Below are 18374 nucleotides of genomic sequence, written 5' to 3'. Positions count from 1 at the left end.
TGTGTGTTTACTAAATGCCTTGCTCCAGCAGTGCCTGCTGTGTCATATTCCCAGGCTGGTTCAGCAGTAAACACCAATACACGCTCCTGCTGTAATGCGCGCTCCCGAGAGCCACGAGGCCGCGCGTTTAACTTGCCGTAGCCATGGCTGCGGTAAGCACTCACCCTCCTTCACTGACCTGACGGGGTCAGACAGCAGCAGGCAGGTAATTGGCACCAGGATGATACCGGCGGACACGTAACTACTGGATGTTCTTTTGTCCGAGTTGTCTACATCCTGTTCTCGGCATGCTCGACAAACAGATCTGGAACTCACCTGCTGGATTAAAGCGTCAGGATGAACGAAGTCTTCCACTTCCAAAGTTGCTCCAGAGTGAGTACTCCTTCCTATTAGTGCATTTACCACTAAGTTATACAGTTAGACTGTAAGTAGAGTCTATACCCACAGCACACCGCGGTCACAGCACAGTTGGCATAGTGGATTTGCAATCCGTGTCTTACTTTTCTCGTTTGCGTAATGTGCTTCAGTGTGATTGCACAAACACACTGCACTCCATAGAATTAGCAGTCTGTAGTAGCTGAAGCGGAGCAGTCAGTCGGTTGGAGGCCGCTTAAAATGTAGAAGCGGAGCAGAAGGGCTTATCATCATGTTTGGCTGCTGTTGGCCAATAGTTTGTTTTCGTGGTGGTGAGTGAGTCTCTGCATTCAGGGGTTCGCCAGGGCGGGGTGGCTCCGATCCTCCACCGGAGAAAGACAATAGGCCGGCTGCATGAAGTAACCGGCATTTGATTAGACAGCAACGGAAGTTGCCCAACTTTGCCACAAAAATAAAAGGACTGGGTAATTCTTTTTTGCGTTTCTAGCCCTCTTTTTACCTTGATCTGATGATCAAAATGTACACTCCACTACACGTAATATGTGCTGTGAAAGTTATTAAGTTCTACAGGTGTTAATCACATAAGTTTCTTAGCAGCTCTATGCAGAACTTAATTAGATCAATTGCTTCTCTTTCTTGTAAACTCTCGTTTCTATGGTGGGGATTGGACAACATCTTTTTGCAAACCAAGTGTATCTGACTAAAGCTCTTTGAGAGACTCAAAAAAAACCCCAACAACCTGGAACTAAACATGTAGACGTAGCTTTGCACAATTCACAGTTCAGATTAATTCATGTTTATCTTAGTCTGTCCCTTGAGAAAAAAGGAAGCACCCATTAGTACCTCGAAACTTTGGTCAGATGGGGATCTGCCATATAAACAGAAAATAAGGGAATACATGATGGGCCTGCTTTAAGCTTTTTCCATTATTTGGAAGCAAAACAGCCAAATAATCTTTGATCCCAGCTACTTTAATTTGTTTTTGCTAATAATAAATTAAACCTATTTATTTGGTCAGACAAATCAGATAATGATTCGACTACTTTTAAACGATTAAAACATTTCATGAACAAAAATGAATAATTTAGTTTATATCATGTTCAGATTTACGATAGAATTCCATTCACATGATATGTGATGGAAAACTAGCAATAACTAACAGCCACTGTGTACGGTTATTAAGAGCAGAAAATGTTATTTTGCAAGTAAAATATTAGGTGCAAAAAATGTAATTGTAACAGTGTGGACACTGACATTTATTTTGAAATTAGGGACCGGAAGTCGCGGTGTTGCCATTGTTATTCGCGCGATAATGCTGGGTAGATCCTGCGAAGGAAAACGAGCTGGCTGCCGAGCCTCATCTCAGGGAGTGATGTTCCAGATATTTACCTTTTCCGCTTTCCTGGATCAATATTAGCCACACCGCCGCCATGCCGTAGACACAGCGCCGGGGGTCTCGATGAAGCCTAACGGGGACTGCAGCAGGGAGGACGCGGGGCGGCTGTAACCGAGGGAAGAGGATGTACTGGGCTGCTGGTTTCGCCTCTTCCCGGCCGTGTGTTGTTGAACTGGGGCGGAATCACAGCCTGCCCATCGGGCTGTGCGGCTCCGAGCAGCAGCAGTCGTTGTATGGCTATATCATCGCCTTTCCTCTGCAGGATTACGGAGGCATCATGTCGGTTTTGGGCTCGGACTCCTGGTGGAAGAAGACCCTGTACATCACCGGGGGGGCCCTGCTGGCTGCTGCAGCCTACCTACTGCATGAGCTGCTCGCCATCAGGTAGGGACGCGCAACATTCCTGAGCTCTTTATCATCTTTATCACCACCAGGTTTCTGTTTGTTTGTTTGTTTGTTTGTTTGTTTAGTATTTCTTTTGCCTCCCGGGGCTCACGTTTTGATCGCACCCACCCCCGCTGACAGTGACTGATGAGTGACACCGCATAAAGCATTATGGATACAGGAGTGTGTACATGGGGATGTGGTTCCTCTGCAGCTCTCGCGGGAAGAGGCTCTTGCTGAGGTTGCCGTCCCTCGTTTTCTCCTTCAAAGGACACGACACTAGGTGGAGACTTAAAAAAATAATTAATAAGCGAGTCACGCGTCCGCTCGTGTGCCAGTTCCCGTGCGGAACACATCGGCACCTGAGCGTGTCTAAACGAAGCGCTCCTCGGACGCTGCGGAATCAGCCTGACCTTTAATGAGCTGAGACACAGCAGCTGTCCGCGTCATTTACAGTTGTTTTCTACAATGAAAGCTGGTGATCAGTATGCGGTCACTGTAAGAGAGATTAACACGGGACTATTGTCAGAGCACAGACCGCCTGGCTGTGAATGGACGGATTATTTATTTTTTTCGGCCAGGCCAGTGCCAGGAAGTAAGAACATCCTGTTACAGTGGCCTGGTAGTTTCTGCTTTCACTCCCCCCTCCTCGATCCACAAGCTGCGTGAACCGTGCATTTCGTGCAGAAACTCTGAATCACGTGCAGGCCGCTGAGGCTGGCCCCGCAGCCTGCCGGCGTCATCTGTCCGTGCCATGTGATGTATTGTTGGCAGAGCTGCTGCTACGACTAGTCAGCTTTTGTTCTCCTTTTCCCAGCTGAGAGATCTTTGAGAAGTTCTTTAAGTGGTTCCTCTGAGAGACGAAGCACCACAACGTGCATGGAAGAAGGACGGCATGCGTAGATCAGGCGTAATAATATGATGTCAGTTTCTCTGCAGATTTAGAATATTTTCAGCACCATGTAACTGTGGACAGCTACCAAGGAGACCTGCGAGGTTTCAGCACCACAGTCAGCTCAAGTTTATTTATTTAGCATCACAACCAACAACTCCTAGCCACCACTGTGACAATAGAGAGGAAGAGCTCCCTTTAAACAGGAAGGAATCTCCAGCAGAGCAAAGTTTAGGAAAATCAAAAATATTTGCTCTGATCTCAGCCGCAAACAGGTCAAACCACAAGCTATGGGAGAGACTAGACAAAAGTTAATGGCATGCACTAGATTTATTTAAAAAAAAACAAAAACATGGGGAGTGAAAAAAGGTGAGTGTAGTTAGTAGCTGCCTCCACCAGTGTATGAATGTGAGAGTGAATGAATAGTGGTATTGTAAAGCGCTTTGGGTGCCTTGAAAAGCGCTACATAAATCCAATCCATTATTATTATTATTAGTAGAAATGTTTAGTGCATCATGGGAAGTCCCCACTGCAGCCTTAGCCTGCCTTAGCCCTAACTACAAACGTTATGAAAAAAATAAGAATTTGTCGTCATGCAAGCATGAATTTATATTTTCTGCAGAATGTGGTTTACTGAAAATAAGCAAGGCCTTCCCTGAGAGAAAATAAAAGGCTTGTTTGGATGGCAGCATACGTTGCCTCAAAGCACACAATGCACACAACCACAGATGCTGGCACTGAAATATGGACTGATAGTAGATTGAGGGATTGCTCTTTTCTTTATATTTTAGGATGGAGCATCCATGACAGTTTAATCTCATAAATTGTGAAACACTCAACCAGCTGTGTGTTGTTGTTTTTTTTTTTTTAAACAATCTTTTGTTGACTTGGGGTTTTTGAAACATGTTGCTGATATTAAATTAGAAATGAACATATTATTTTTTAGAATATAATAAAATATAAACTCTGTACTATCCTGTAAAAACAGATTTGTATTTAGTTTTTGTTTAGATAACATCCAGCCTGGAATGGGGTCAAGTTGCCAATTACATGGAATCAGTTTCTGATAATACGGTAATTAACTGTGATCAAGTGTTACAGTGATAAATTGTTCACAGTCAAATATCTGTTGTTACAAATGAATTCGTGTGACTTAGTGATTCGCTTGCTTAGCATCGTCAAGCTAACTGTGTCCAGTATTGGATGGTTTTTCGTTTTGTTTTGTTTTTTAACGATGTATTTATTGAGTTGTTTTATATTGCAAAAGTTCAGCTGATTTCATGTGAATTTGCTCCGCTAACCTTATCTAATGCTGGTGCTACATGATATGAGCTCTCTTATTGTAGTGTTTCCAGAGTATTTTAATTTATTTAATAAAATATAGATATTTGGTGTCCCTTTATTGATACAATAGTGCCATGCAAAATATTGCTCTATCATTTTTTTTCTGTCACTCTAAAAGTGGCCTGGGTAAAAAATTTATTTTACTTATTTTTGTCTTAATGTACAGAAATACGTTTTTTTCCCCCTCTGAATAATTAAAAAACGACATCATGTTGTAATGTGATCGTAAAATAGGATAGAACTCAAAAGCAACCATAATCTATAATATAATTTCCACAAACCTAACTCTAAAAAAGGATGGTTAAAAGTGGAGTAAGTGTTGTCAGACCGCTTTGCAGTTACACAAATTTATTCAAATATAGGGAGCAGTGGTCAGTGATAAAAGAGATGCTAAACGGAGCAGATGGGGTCTGTGTGTGTGTGTGTACCTGAGATGATGCCTAAAAGCTTCTTCAGGAATAGAAATAGATGCCCAGATGAATGTGTAACGTGATTAGGAAAGCGGTGTAGTAAAATCAGATTAGATGTAGTTTTTTTTCCCTGTGCTGATGTGTTAGGTGTAGTTTTATTTCTCTGGTTGCAAAAAAGGTCTTAACTCTAATTGCCATATTAGATAGCATTGAGACACTCCTCAACTACAATTTTAGCACGGTAATAGCAGTGTAGGAATACCACCAACATCCTCCCTGCACAATTGCATTCTAGCTTATTATTATCTTAAGTGTCTTTAGACAGCAGGCCTACAGTACAGTGGGAGGAGAGATGACTCATTTAGTCAATATTCTGACTTATAACTGAAGCTCTTAATACCCCTCGGCTAATACAGTGGAGCAGTGTAAATACAACTTTGTGGATTTTAAGCCTTAGGTAGCTCAGCTGCTCCTTGTTTCACAGAACGATCTATCAAAGTGGAAATAAAATTTCTAGTCTTGACAATCACTTAAAGAGTTTTAATGGAGTATAATAACAGCTAGTGATGCCAGTATATCTCAAAACACTTAAAGTCACTTGAAGTACAGACTCATTATGTAAAAGTTAGTGACCTCAGTGTGAATAAAGAAAGTGTTGTTTTTTTGGTTCCTTTTAATACTTATTTTCATTTATTGTTAGTTTTATTTCTTGTATATGTTATTGTTTATTTTATTTATAGTTTTCCATGTTTTACTGTGATTTATATAATTTTTTTCCTTTTTGTTTAATATGTTTGTTTAAATCTTGATGTTGTCTTTTAACAGGAAAGCACTTTGGTCAGCTGTGTTGTTTTTCTGAAGTGCTCTATAAATAAAGTTGGATTGGGATTCATTGGAATTGTTTAACATAATAATTTTTTTTTTTAAACTTGCAAAGAAAACAGAACTCGGCACGAATAGTGTGTCACCGTGCTAGAAAGAAACTGCAGGTGTGACCTACTCCTCACAGGGAGGTTGGCCAGAGCCTGAAGCTGAACTCAAAGTCCTGTTTTCTGTCCAGATGCTGAGTTACGTTTGGTTTTATCTCACTGGCCCCACTGCACCAATTGACCCTGAAAACAGGTGGAAAAACCGGTTGATTTCGGCTTCGCTGGGTTAAAATGAAACATTTTTAGGCAGTTTTTCCTCTTGGTATCTATGCATAGTTGGAAAGGCTCGAGACACCAAAGCATACTTTCATCCACACAGAATAGATGAAAGTATGCTGTTAACGTTAACACTGGCACAAAATGTACAAAATGAGACAATGTTAGCGAGTTTAAGACTGGTCTTTAAAGAGGTATAACGTTTACAGGTACAACATTTATTCATTGAGTTTCCCCCACCTTTGGTTTCTATGTAGGAAGGAGCAGGAGTTGGACTCCAAAGACGCCATCATCCTCCATCAGTTTTCCAGGCCAAAGAATGGTGTGCCCAGCCTCTCGCCCTTCTGCCTCAAAATAGAGACGTATCTGCGGATGGCGGATCTGCCCTACCAGGTGATAACAGAGAGGGGAGGGGGGTGTTTCTGCCTCTGAAGAGTTGAAGTTGTTTTTCTCTTCAGCCATTAATAGCTACTTCTGTTGCACAGCCTTAATGTCTCTCTTCCATCAGCATCAACACTGGGTAGCACAAGCTAATGGCAGCTTAGAAATGGGGTCCCATTTGTCAACAGCTTCCATATAAGGACAAAAACAATGAAAGCTGTTGGACGTGACGGAGTTGAAGATCTTAAGATTTTAGTTGTTAATGACCATCTTGGTTGCAAAAAATGGATGCAATGAGGAAGACTGGGTCTGACTTTGAAACCACATGCTTATTATGGATGATGACTTGTGATTTACAGCTTGTTAGTCAATGATTGTGTAGTTTCATGCCACAAATAAGTCTCCATTTTCACATAGGTCTACAGTCTCTTTGTTTTGTTAATAAAATGTACACACAGCCCAGGAAATTCATGTGCAAAGTTGTTTCCCTTTGCAGAACTACTTTGATGGCAGGCTATCTCCGCAAGGTAAGATGCCCTGGATCGAGTACAACCACGAACAGGTGTCGGGGTCAGAGTTTATAGTGGACTTCCTGGAGGAGAAGCTGGGTGTGAACCTCAACAAGAACCTCACCCCACAGGAGATAGCTGTGTCCCGCGCTGTCACCAAAATGGTTGAGGAACACCTCTACTGGTAAGTAAGTCGTATAGGTATACAGTGCTTTAGCTGTGCCTTTGAAAGGCTTTTAAGAGCTAAGACTTCAGGCACTTTAAATGGAAAAGCCACTGTCAGATCATTTTAAAGACCAAAAGCAGTTCTCTGTTTCTACAGTTTGATTTAATTATTGCACTTGAGGGGTGAAATTATGTGGTGCTGAGTTGATTATGTAATTTTGTGTGTATGCATTCATATTTAAATGCACACTTTAATGTGCTCAGTGCTAAACCATATGAGGAACCGCCTACACGGATCCTCCCGGGAAAAAAGGTCCAATTTATTTTAGCAGCAAGAAAAAAAAAAGACACACTGCAGATTTATTCTAAAAACAAAAAAGTAAGATTATTTGTGCATTGTTTGTGCAGCTTTTCAGCCCAGGCTGTGATATCTGCCATCCTTCGCAGCAGTGAGTCACTCCAGGATCACTGGGGGAGAGACATGCTGCTAGGAAATCGTTTTCCACACTCCATCTACACCGAGAGGAGTGTTTTCCATTACCTAAAAGCTCTATCTCTCTTTCTCTATCCATCCCCCTCACAAAGGCGCACGCACATACACACACTAACTCGGTTTGATCCATGTGGTATGGCCTATTGCTCTCTATATAATAATTTTAGAACACAATTTGAACTACTCATTGGTTTTAGTTCACTTATAAAAAAGGAACAACGGATGGAACAATTTGCTGGCTTTGTGTTATAAACTGAATCTGCTCCATTTCTCAAAAAGCAGCAGAGGTCATTCATGTAATCTACATTCACGCTCCCTCCCGTCTTGTCTCCTTGTGTCACCTCCCTGCTCCTCTTCCTCTGCTTGTCCATGCACCCTGCACCAAGTTTGGACCCACATATAGACCTATTGAGTGAATTATTTATTTCAGGGAAGGGCAGCATGACAGCGTGCTGCTCTTTGTGTACTGAGACACAGCCTAGAGATAGATTTGGTTAGATCGTGCACACAGAGAGTTGCCTTCCTGATTCATAGTGGCATGGTTATAGAGCAGAAAATGTTCTCAAAGCTAGCTTTACTATTATATACTCATTTATTTTGCTGTGCTTTTTAAAAATACAAATCTGTTAATAACTCTGTAATACCAGAAAAGGATCACTCAACTATACTTTAAAGTAGACATACACAGACAACTAGTGTTAGCAGCTGTGATCCAGTGAATGTCAAAGAGGAATTTCAAGAGTAAAACTGGGCATAAATACAACTTTAAATTGAGATTAACCTTATGCTGGATATTTAAATGTCCAACTGTTTGCAAACACAGCAGGTATAACCGCGGATTAAAGGGGGATTCGGCAGGAGGAGGAACTCTAAGATGGGCTGTAACACATCTATGGTGAAAAGAATGAGTTAGAAATAAGTCACGCAGTAAAATGATTTGTTTCGTGAGCTCCATTGGACTTTTCTTTGTGTGCAGGCTGTGATTGGCTGACTTGGGCTGCTGCTCTGATATTCACTGCTCTTTGTGGATTTAGCCAGCAAAGTTCACTAAAATACTGTATAAGTAGATGTTTCATAAGCTTTATGGCTAAATGGCCCCAACTCCTAGACACTATAAAGCTAGTATAAAAGCCATAGTTCACAGAGTGAATCTAATCGGCATCATTACCCATCATTACCATCATTACCAAAATGATCCCTGCCACCCTCGGTGTAACCAGTCCGATGTACTGTTTAGCCTGCACTAAACCGCCAGGTATTCCCATGCAACCCTTGAATAACACTGTTTGTTTGACAAGAGGTTTCAAAAAATGTAATTTAGTACAGCATCAGACATGTATCTGATTATAAAACTCTAAAATCAATGAGGGCATTACATGTAAGATTTAAATTTCCTGTATGGAAACTTTCTTGTATTGAGCAGCCAGAACTTTTGAAAACAGTCATCCTTCATCCATCCATCTTCCTCTCTTTCTTGCATCCTTCTCCATCTGTCAGGATCACACATTAGCATTTTTTTCTCTCCCTGGGAAATACTGCAACTGCAGCTTTATCTTGAAAATGCAGTTTGTGGCGAACTGCACAGAAACATTTGCAAAGGTTGCATTTGAAATTACCTGGGGATTAAAAATACTCTATTTATGCTCGCTCCTCTTCTGGTTTGTTTGTTTGTTTGTTTGTTTGTTTGTTTGTTTGTTTGTTTGTTTGTTTGTTTGTTTGTTTGTTTGTTTGTTTGTTTGTTTGTTTGTTTAAAGAATACAGACACTTTGGACATCAGATAATGTAACAGGAAGTAGCATTTGGCCAATGGATAGTCCCCACTCTGAAAATTAATATAACCCAGATTCTTTAATTCAGTTTCTATTGAGCAACCAGTCACATACAGCAGAAAAATGACAGAGGCCAGGCACTGGCCTTTAGATGAACTGAGGGGTAAAAGCTCTAACCCATGTAGGTAGAAACATGTAGGTCTCCCCTGCACTTGTACTATTATCAACAAACAGCTTGGCTGTCATTGAGTTCTGTTGTTGAGCCAAAGAAAAAAGCACCAAGCCCAACTTCTTCACTTCTTCAGACTTTTTCAGATCATAAACAGAAAGAAAAAAAAGTCCTACAGTGTGAAAAGTCCAAGTGTGTAAGAATGTAACAGCTTAATCATAGTATCTGGATACACAGACAACTTATGCAGAACAGAAGCAACAAATGTATGAAATACCAGAGTTGCTGTTTTCATTGTCTTTGTTTTATGGAGTGAATTCATGTGAAACATTTGTCCTTTGGTGGTTTCACAAGGGATTTTGAGGGTTTGAGTTGGGTTTGTTTGCTTGTAAATAAACAGGATTTGTTGGACCACAGTGTGAGAAAAATCTCAATATAGAGATACACTATATGCTGCCATTTCTGCAGCATTGCTTTCTTTTCATGAGTAACTGTAAGTTGCCGGTGCTTTGCAGCAGTAGGCGTCTATATTTTATCACGAGCAGCAGGAACGGATTCCAGGCATTTCTTTCAACCCTCAGGCCGACAGTTTGAAGGGCTGAATATACGATGTTGTGTTCTGGCAGCAAGTGAATGGGTGGAGCACTTTTATTGATTAAGTTGAGGCTAATTGTCATTAGACATAAAGCTTTACGATGCAGTGGCTGGACCTTTCATTAAACACTTTTATTGGAATCCCACTCTAATTCACTTTGACTCAGCATCATAGAGTAAAATATTACTGTTGGTCCTTTGTAAAATTCTGGTTTGCCACCATATTCAGTTTTAAAAATACAGCACTAGACTGGAGAGATGAATAAACATGGCTCTTCTTTCTTGTATTAGTGTAGTTTTTGGTTTTACTTGAAACGGATCTAATGATTTACAGATCTTTAATACAACACAACATGACAATGTTTCTGCAAAGCAGGGGTGAAAATGCCAAAGTGAACACAGACACGCAGTCACTGAACTAACTAAATAAGATTTAAGCATTAAGGCATTAAAGCTGTTTTTCCTTGTTTTTGCTTTATTTATCTCCTTTAAAAACAGCAGTATGAACAAAAACATGCTTTTGGAGAACTGTTATATCCCTAACCTTTTGTATGTGATAATTTTATGTTTAAATATGTGTGCTAATATTGATGGTGTTATACCTTCTAGCATGTTCTTGGTACATGAATTGTATGCTGAGTGGGATAAGGTTTTTTGGCTGTGTAGAAATCATTTTGTATGTTCAACTATAAATGATACAAATGAACTGATGGCTCAAAGACTCAGTTTCAAATGCGGTTTGTTCTTTTTTGAAAAGACCACGATGATTTTAGACCAACATTTGGAATACTTTTTGATCTTGAGCTAAGTAAGTACAGGAAGAGCGTAAGAAACTGACAGACTGTAGGTGTAGCTGAGGCTCACTTTTGATTTAGAGGAGTAGCTTTTTGCCAGCCAGTGTAATCGTAACACAGTGTTGTCTACATTGTGTTTTCCTTCAGGACAATAGCCTACTGCCAGTGGGTGGATAACCTGGAGGAAACACAGAAGCTGCTGGCGATGAGTGGGCCTCTGAGTGACACGCTGAAATGGATGCTTAGCCACCTGAATGGTGGCATGGTGCGGCGGGAGATGTACGGCCACGGCATCGGACGCTTCTCCAAGGAGGAGGTCTACACACTGATGGAGAAGGACATGAGGACACTGGCCACTCTACTGGGTACGGACGCCTGTTCAGTAGAACTAAGACTAACCTCATCAGGACTGTGGTTATAGAGCGATACGCTAATGCTGTTATGCAAGCTGATAATGGAGCTAGTGTTATTTCTTTTTTCCATTGGCTGCAATGAAAATACATGAATTTGTTACTGTGAGCTGATATTTCTCAAAATATTCACAAGCTCCTCTTAATTGGTTTATATTTATCAGAACAAAATGTCATTTATCTGCATTTTTGCACTTGAATTTTATTGAGGTACAGACAGTAATAAATGAAAACAGAGAACGTTCTGGATGTTAGCTGGAGGGATGCAATATAAGTGTGTTTAGAATAGTGCTTTGCATCGATCTGCTTGTGTCATTACAGCGAACAACAGCTTGTATAAAATGGAAAAGTCATTCCCGAGTGAAAACATTGGTACACTCCACAACCATCTGGCTTCCGTCTTTTAATGTTTGTTACGCACAAATACCAGAAGTGTTCATCTAAAATTTGGCATTTTAACCAGAAGAGCTGATTTCCCAACTTCAAAATGAAATTAGTTTACTTTGAAGTTTGCTCTCTGAAGGGCAAGAAAAGCACACAAATACTTAGCAACCTTTCATTAACCTGCCTTCCTGTAGTGTTTTGGTTTCCCTCTGCATTACTGGAAGTGTTTACAGGTTACATTAAAAACATCTCTAATGTCATTGATGATGATGTGTATAAGAGCAGGGATTCCCAACCAGGAGAGATGTCAGCAGCTGCCTGGGGTACTCAAAGATCACAGAGTATTTCCACTTATTTGAAAAATGTATGAATAAATTGAACAAATTTAAAAACAAAAGTAAAAAGAAGTTCATTTCAGTTTTATTTATATAGCACTAAATGACAAGTTTCAAGGCGTTTTATATTAAAGTAAAGACCCAACGATAATAAAGAGAAAACCCCAACAATCAGACAACCCCCTATGAGCAAGCACTTGGCAGAGTTGGGGGGGAAAAAAAACATCCAGCAGAACCAGGACAAGTTGGGGGTGAGGGGAGGGAGACGAGACAAAAGACACACTGTGGAAGACAGGCAGAGATGAATAATAACCGATGAAGAGAAGGCAGTATGGGAGAAATATGCTCTGTCTTTCTAGTCAGTGTTAGCACTCTCTGCAGCAGTTCAAAATGTGCTCGGTGAAATGTGTTTAGGTGGGGGGAAAAGTATCCAAAAACAACCGTGAACTAAGATTTAGTGCTAGTGATAGATCATTTTGTATTGTAATCTTAAAATAAAGCCGTTCACACACCTGATGCATCAAATTTGTACTGATATTTCATACATTAAGATGGATATTGAAATGGTAAAATAATACTATTTTACCTCAGGCACACAGCTAGACACTGCTCTGGCTCTTTGAAATGATTTCTGTCTCCTCAGATGTGATACTGACTCTGCTAACAAGAGCTTAAACTGCCCCACTGACATCCTATATGTATAAACATTACATGACCAGCTCATATCCCAAGAATTCGGAATATAACATTTTTTTCCCAGCACACTCAGTGTGCAAAGGTCTTAATGATAAACATCTCAAAAAGTGAGCTAAAGGTAGTTCATGAAGTCAGTTAGTGCATCAAAAAAGCTCAAAGTAAAGCGAAAACTGTTGGTTTACAAACACCTTCTGCCAGTACAAGCGGAATGAAAATCATCTGTAGCAAGAAAGCTTTCAACAACACAGATGGAATGAGTTGCAGAGTTGAAAAAGGAGTACTTTAATTTGGTTTTTGATATCTATTATGTGTCTGTGTGTGTGTGTTTGGTTACTTTGTTTCTGTTATTGATTTGCAGCAGGTAAATCATCACTGTAAAAACTGATTTGTTTTAAAGTCTTCTCAGCTCTGCATTAACATGCCACAGCAGATTACTAACAGCCAACATGCCAGTACTGGTGAACAGGGACAGTATCAGCTGGCCAACTTGTTGCTTCATCGCTGCTTATTAATGTTACTAATAGTTTTAATTTAACCATCTTTAGCTGCACAGTGCTGTGGAAGTTCTCGTATATTCCCTTTATCGTTGCTTGAAATTGCTGTTTGTTTTCTGTCTTGCAGGAGATAAGAAATACTTCATGGGGTCTAAGATGTCAACATTAGATGCTACAGTGTTTGGGCATCTAGCTCAAGCCATGTGGACTTTACCTGGAACACGACCAGAGCAACTTATCAAAGGTCAGAGGATCTATTCAGTAATTGCAAATCAACACATACATGCTGTATTTTATCACAAGTTTTTGTATATTACCTTGTCCTTGCAAAATTTAAGCATACTTGTGAGATGTTTTCACTGGTGCATTTTTATGTGTAGTCCACTAGATGGCAGTGCTGTTCTGCTGCAGTGCAGTGCTGCTTACACAAGCTCAGAGAGCAGCTTTAAAGTCTCACACAGGGAACACTGAAGTCTTTTTATCTTTTCAGAGAACAGCATCAGAGCTTGATTCTGTGTTTTAATCCATAATTTGTGATCAAGGTGATTGTGGGAAGAAAACCGGACACAAGAAAAGACTAACAAAGGCAGTAAGCACCTGTGATACCACCTGCTGGTTTCTTCTCTGTCTTCAAAAAGATTTACATGTCTCCACAGGAGAGCTGATCAACTTGGCCATGTTCTGCGAGCGGATGCGGAGGAGGTTCTGGCCCGAGTGGTTTGTTGAGGTGGAGGATTTTTACTACGACGGAGACAGCGAGAGCAGCAGCGGGGGCACCCCCACGGGCCTGCTGGACTTCGGCCTCTTCTCCAGGACTGACACACTGGACGACAGCGATGGCAGCAGCCACTCAGCCGGACGCACGCACACACATTCCCCCGACTCTGACCGCTCGCTATTTGATTCGGACGTGGGCACAGGGTCTGACAATGATGCTCAGTTTAAAGAGGAGTCAATGCCAGACCTGGAAGTTTGACCTAGGCAGACTGAGACTGACCGAAGGCTAGAACAGTCGGTGCTACAGGCTGCTGTGTGGTTTTGCTTAAATAAATCTGGCTGGAACGATGTGTCCAAGCAGCAGCTCGCACACAGCTGAAAGAACTATTCCAGCTCCTCCACCTGTAATGCCCAGCATGTTACAACTTCCCAATGGGCAGACTGGGCGTTTGTATGCGGACGATGCAAAATAAACCTTGCAAAACATGCAACTGTACAGTCAGTTCCCTCCCGTAACGTCAGAACTGTCCCTGTGACAGTTCCTCTTTGCCTTATTTGTCTCATCCTAAGATGCAGAAGCTAGCGCGAAAGGTTAACACACAAAGGAACCATCTCATGAAGAGCGCGTTGGCAACAGAAGAGTGCTACAGACATGACAGGTGGCACTTCACTTGCTATGAAATGATGCAACTAATCACCACTCTGCCGTGTGTCATAACGCACAAAACCACTGAAACAGGTGGAGATTGAAAAAGGAACAGCTGCCATGTCTCTGCTGTTAGCCATCCGTGTGCTGAGGAGTAAACACAGATGACATTGAGCATCAGTCCGTGCATTAAGTTGACCCTAAAGTCATTTCCCTCATGCTCCCTCATGCTTCTGTACGTGGTGAAAAAAAGTAATTCAATCATTTTGTCTAAAAGCCCAGATACACTTACTGTATAGGCCTGTTGAACAGAAATCAGGAGGTAAGGTTTGTGCCTATTTCTTCTGCAAGCTTCATCCTATTTTCTGCCCAGTAAGTAATTATCTGCCTGCACTTTGTTATTGTTGAACTTGGAGAGTTGGGGGGGGGGTGTTGTTGTTGTCGGGTCTTTTTTTTTTTTTTGTAGTTTCTTCCAAACTTCTTGTGGTCTTATCGAAGAGCTGCAGTTCTTGTATTTGACCACTAGATGGAGTCAGCAGTCCGCCTGTTGCCTTCTACATCAAGGTCACTCCAGACTAAGGACGTGCAGTACATTTAACACAAGAAATGTCCACTTCTTTGCTAAATCTCCCGTGTGTGTGTGTGTGTGTGTGTGTGTGTGTGTGTGTGTGTGTGTGTGTGTGTGTGTGTGTGTGTGTGTGTGTGTGTGTGTGTGTGTGTGTGTGTGAGAGAGAGAGAGAGAAAGATACTGCATCCTACAACTTAGCGCAGCAACAACTCACCCTCAGCGCTCAGAACATTGAGACAAATGGGTGAAACTCCTTTGCGACATTTTTTTGTTATGATATAATTTATTATCAGTGCCACTTGATATTATTCTTTCTACAATAATTTATTTTTTGTTAAATATATACATATATTTAATGTTATTTCTTTTTCTTATTGCTCTCAAAGAGAGATCTTAATTTGCACTAGTGGAAATTTAATTTTCACCTCATTTCAGTCGGAGGAGTCAGCTGTGAAGGCACAGAATGGAGACTGAATGACGCTGATAAAGATCAAGCTGCAGTGGACTGTGCTGCTCATGTCGGCTGCGCATATGCGAATGTTACCGGGTGTGAATGTCATCAGTGAAGCAGTTGATAAAGTGTTTGCAGACCGGACTGAGTCAGAATACCAAATGAAAAGGAAGCGACTATAGCTCGCTGGAAGTGCTCGTAATGAAAATGTGATGGCTTTTAAAAACTGACTATGGTACATAAAAAGTAAGTGTGACTTGCATTAAAGGGTCTACAAACCCTGATTATAAACTTTTTTTTTTCTCCTCACGAGTGGCACTAAACCGTGCAGATAGTTTTGTTTTGAATTCTCCAGGCTCGGAGTCTCTTTTCTTATTTCGCTCCACGAGATTAATGGAGTTTCATTTTAATTCCTGGAAAAATTAAAAAAAAATCTTCATTCAGCTGGCTGGATAGATGGTCAGAGTTGCCAGATTCATTAGTTTTTATTTCACAGAAAGAGGAATAAATAAAAAGTAAATGAACAAAATATGAGATGGTTAACTTAAACACTTATTAGCCTAGAATCTTACAGTGCAAACAGGTTTCATAGGTTATATTCACGTGCTGGCAAAAAAAGGGCCCAAATCAGATTCCTTTGCTTAAATACCACTCGTGTTTCTTCACAAAAGCACAAATCACAGAAATCTGCTTTCTTTTTTTCAATTCTTTCATATGGAGCCCTGAAATACAGAGTTTTTTATTCAGTGAAAATCAGAATCCAACCACTCCGGGCTCCAACACTGCCTCCACGCCTCAATATGAAGCTAGGAGTTACTGTACCACAAAAAGCCACGATCTTTCTCTTCGTCCTCTCTGATTAGCCGGCCACTTCTGCACATCAACTTAAAAGTGAACCGGTAAACGCATTTTTTCGGCCTCTTGTCGCTTCTGTGTAAAAGTACGATGCACGGGACGCTGTTACACATGCGTCTCACTGTTTTTCTGATATTGGCTAAGAGAGGAATGCAAAAAAAAAAAAAAAGTGCCAAACAAACTCATCGGAGGATTAAACCAGAATTTCTGCATAGGGCCTTGGAGTGTGAACCCAGCCTTCAGATGTCTGTCACAAAAATCAATTGACTTGTAAATCATTCAAATTAAATATTAAAGCTAATAAGATGACCTTTGATTTTTGCATGTTTTCGAAACATTTTTGAACATATTTTACCTGTCACCAAAAAAAGTTTTTTTGAGCAACTATCAGACATTTCTGCAGAATTATTTAAAGCTGTTGGTAACTTCTTCTTTTTTTTTCTTTTTTTTTCCAGAAAAGGATCCATTTATTTTTCTAATGCAAACAGAGTCGTGTTGCATTTTTCCCTCAGATCTACAAAGAGGCACAGCACCTCTCCGGTGATTGTTTTGGTCGCACAGGCTGCAACTTAACTGCTTTTTGTTAAGTCTCACTGCTCTCATTAGTGTCATTCTAAGAAGCAGCTGGCAGCTTTTTAGCTCTAGACAAACTGCTTAGCACCATATGACACTAATAATGACAGCAACTTGCTGGTGATCATAATTGAGCTTATTTAGCAAGTAAAGAGCTAAAATTTCCTTCAGAAGCTGGAGACCAAACCACTGATAAATTTGAGTGAGTACTGTAGTTATATCAGACAGCCAGGAATGCCAATTGAACAACAATGCTCTAAATCTCTCTAATGAGCAAGTGTATAGAGATATATATATATATATATAATATATTGTTAGCTTACTGGATTAATATTAAACATGTCCACCTTTCTAATAATGAGTTTATGTTGGTAATCTCTGTGAGCCAAAGCTCAGGGTTCAGACTGCTCTTAATGCTCCGTTTTAGACATTTTTTCCACTCTTGGCTCTCACTGCGATCAATGAGGGGTTATCCCTAATAGCTTTGGCAGTGGGAACAGAAGCCGACCCACCAGCTGTTCAAACCTGTTGTTTGTGAGAGGCACCCAATCAGAAGAAATTTGTTTTTAATGTATGAGAGGTAAAAGAGCTTGTTTCAGACAGAGGCCGGACTGAGGGAGGCACTGTAGAAGATACCTAAGGTTTATTTTTAAAACTATGAAGTGGAAGTGAGAGTGGCAGTTCACTTTAAATAAGGGGGAAAAAATCCATCCATTTCCATCCTTATGAAGTAAAAGTGGATATCTCAAAACCTGGCCAGGGAAAACCAAAACTGTCTGCATGTCTATGTATCATCTGAGGAGATGACTTTTATGTTTTGTTTTTTTATTGTTTTGGGGAACAATCCTAGGTAGCTGCCCAAAGGCCAGAGATGAACTGAGACTCAGGTTGTAGAAACAACCTTCTTCAATCATGTCAACCTGTGGTTTGCATTCCGACCTGATCCGCACCAGTCTTGGTTGTGTGCTTCTCAGTCGCTTCATCCAGTCTGGGCATGATATTACAGTACAGTTGGACTGCATTAATCAAGCCATATTAAAACTAGATGTCTTGTTATTGGAACCACGTCATAGCGTTTGCTGCTGGTGTAATGTAAATATTGTATGTGTGACAAAGTGTATCATACTGTATGTAGACTTGACTGACTGATCAAACTACCTGTGGCAGTCATACAAGCTGGAGTGACTGGATGATTTCAATAAAGACTAGCTGTGACAATTTTAACCACACCCTGGTTTCGTGTTCACTCTGCTTGTGCATCTCAGCTTAACGGAAAGGGGCCGAAGTCATGACGCAGCTTTATTGACACGCACACTGTGCTGTCGTATCCCTAACTGCATATCGTGCATGTGGTGGTGTGTTTTCAATCATGCTAAACCAGCCACAATCACTCATGTGCAGAGGGGGGCTGATTAAGAGTGTGCC

General features: G+C 40.8%; 1 protein-coding gene across 3 annotated transcripts; it reads left to right on the top strand.

Moving 5' to 3' along the window:
* Positions 1 to 117: 117 nt before the first annotated feature.
* faxcb (failed axon connections homolog, metaxin like GST domain containing b) lies at positions 118 to 18171 on the top strand. Of its 3 annotated transcripts, none has more exons than XM_086310544.1 (7): positions 118 to 372; positions 2034 to 2155; positions 6204 to 6339; positions 6824 to 7020; positions 10968 to 11185; positions 13267 to 13383; positions 13796 to 18171. In XM_086310544.1, exons 1-7 carry the CDS (start codon positions 337 to 339, stop codon positions 14113 to 14115), a joined length of 1146 nt encoding a protein of 381 aa, XP_086166670.1. In that variant the 5' UTR covers positions 118 to 336; the 3' UTR covers positions 14116 to 18171. The 3 variants fall into 3 exon arrangements, 2 of the variants coding, with proteins under 2 accessions (XP_086166670.1, XP_086166669.1); XR_015131465.1 differs by lacking the exon at positions 118 to 372 and having other exon boundaries at positions 1664 to 2155; positions 13796 to 15767; positions 16832 to 18171; XM_086310543.1 differs by lacking the exon at positions 118 to 372 and having other exon boundaries at positions 1664 to 2155.
* Positions 18172 to 18374: the final 203 nt, after the last annotated feature.

The sequence above is a fragment of the Aulonocara sp. 'chitande type north' Nkhata Bay genome, linkage group LG11 (genome assembly GCF_057382095.1).
Source record: "Aulonocara sp. 'chitande type north' Nkhata Bay isolate Kocher_YH1m ecotype deep benthic linkage group LG11, A_spYH_male_GT1.1, whole genome shotgun sequence".
Taxonomy (NCBI): Eukaryota; Metazoa; Chordata; class Actinopteri; order Cichliformes; family Cichlidae; genus Aulonocara; species Aulonocara sp. 'chitande type north' Nkhata Bay.
The sequence above is the reverse complement of the archived record's forward strand: the minus strand, read 5'-3'. Positions and strand labels throughout refer to the sequence as shown.

Coding starts and splice junctions, on each gene's coding strand:
- faxcb (XM_086310543.1), top strand. CDS start 1,896: ATGTACTGGGCTGCTGGTTTCGCCTCTTCCCGGCCGTGTGTTGTTGAA. Junction 11,186..13,266: donor GACACTGGCCACTCTACTGG/GTACGGACGCCT, acceptor TCTGTCTTGCAG/GAGATAAGAAATACTTCATG. Junction 13,384..13,795: donor ACCAGAGCAACTTATCAAAG/GTCAGAGGATCT, acceptor ATGTCTCCACAG/GAGAGCTGATCAACTTGGCC.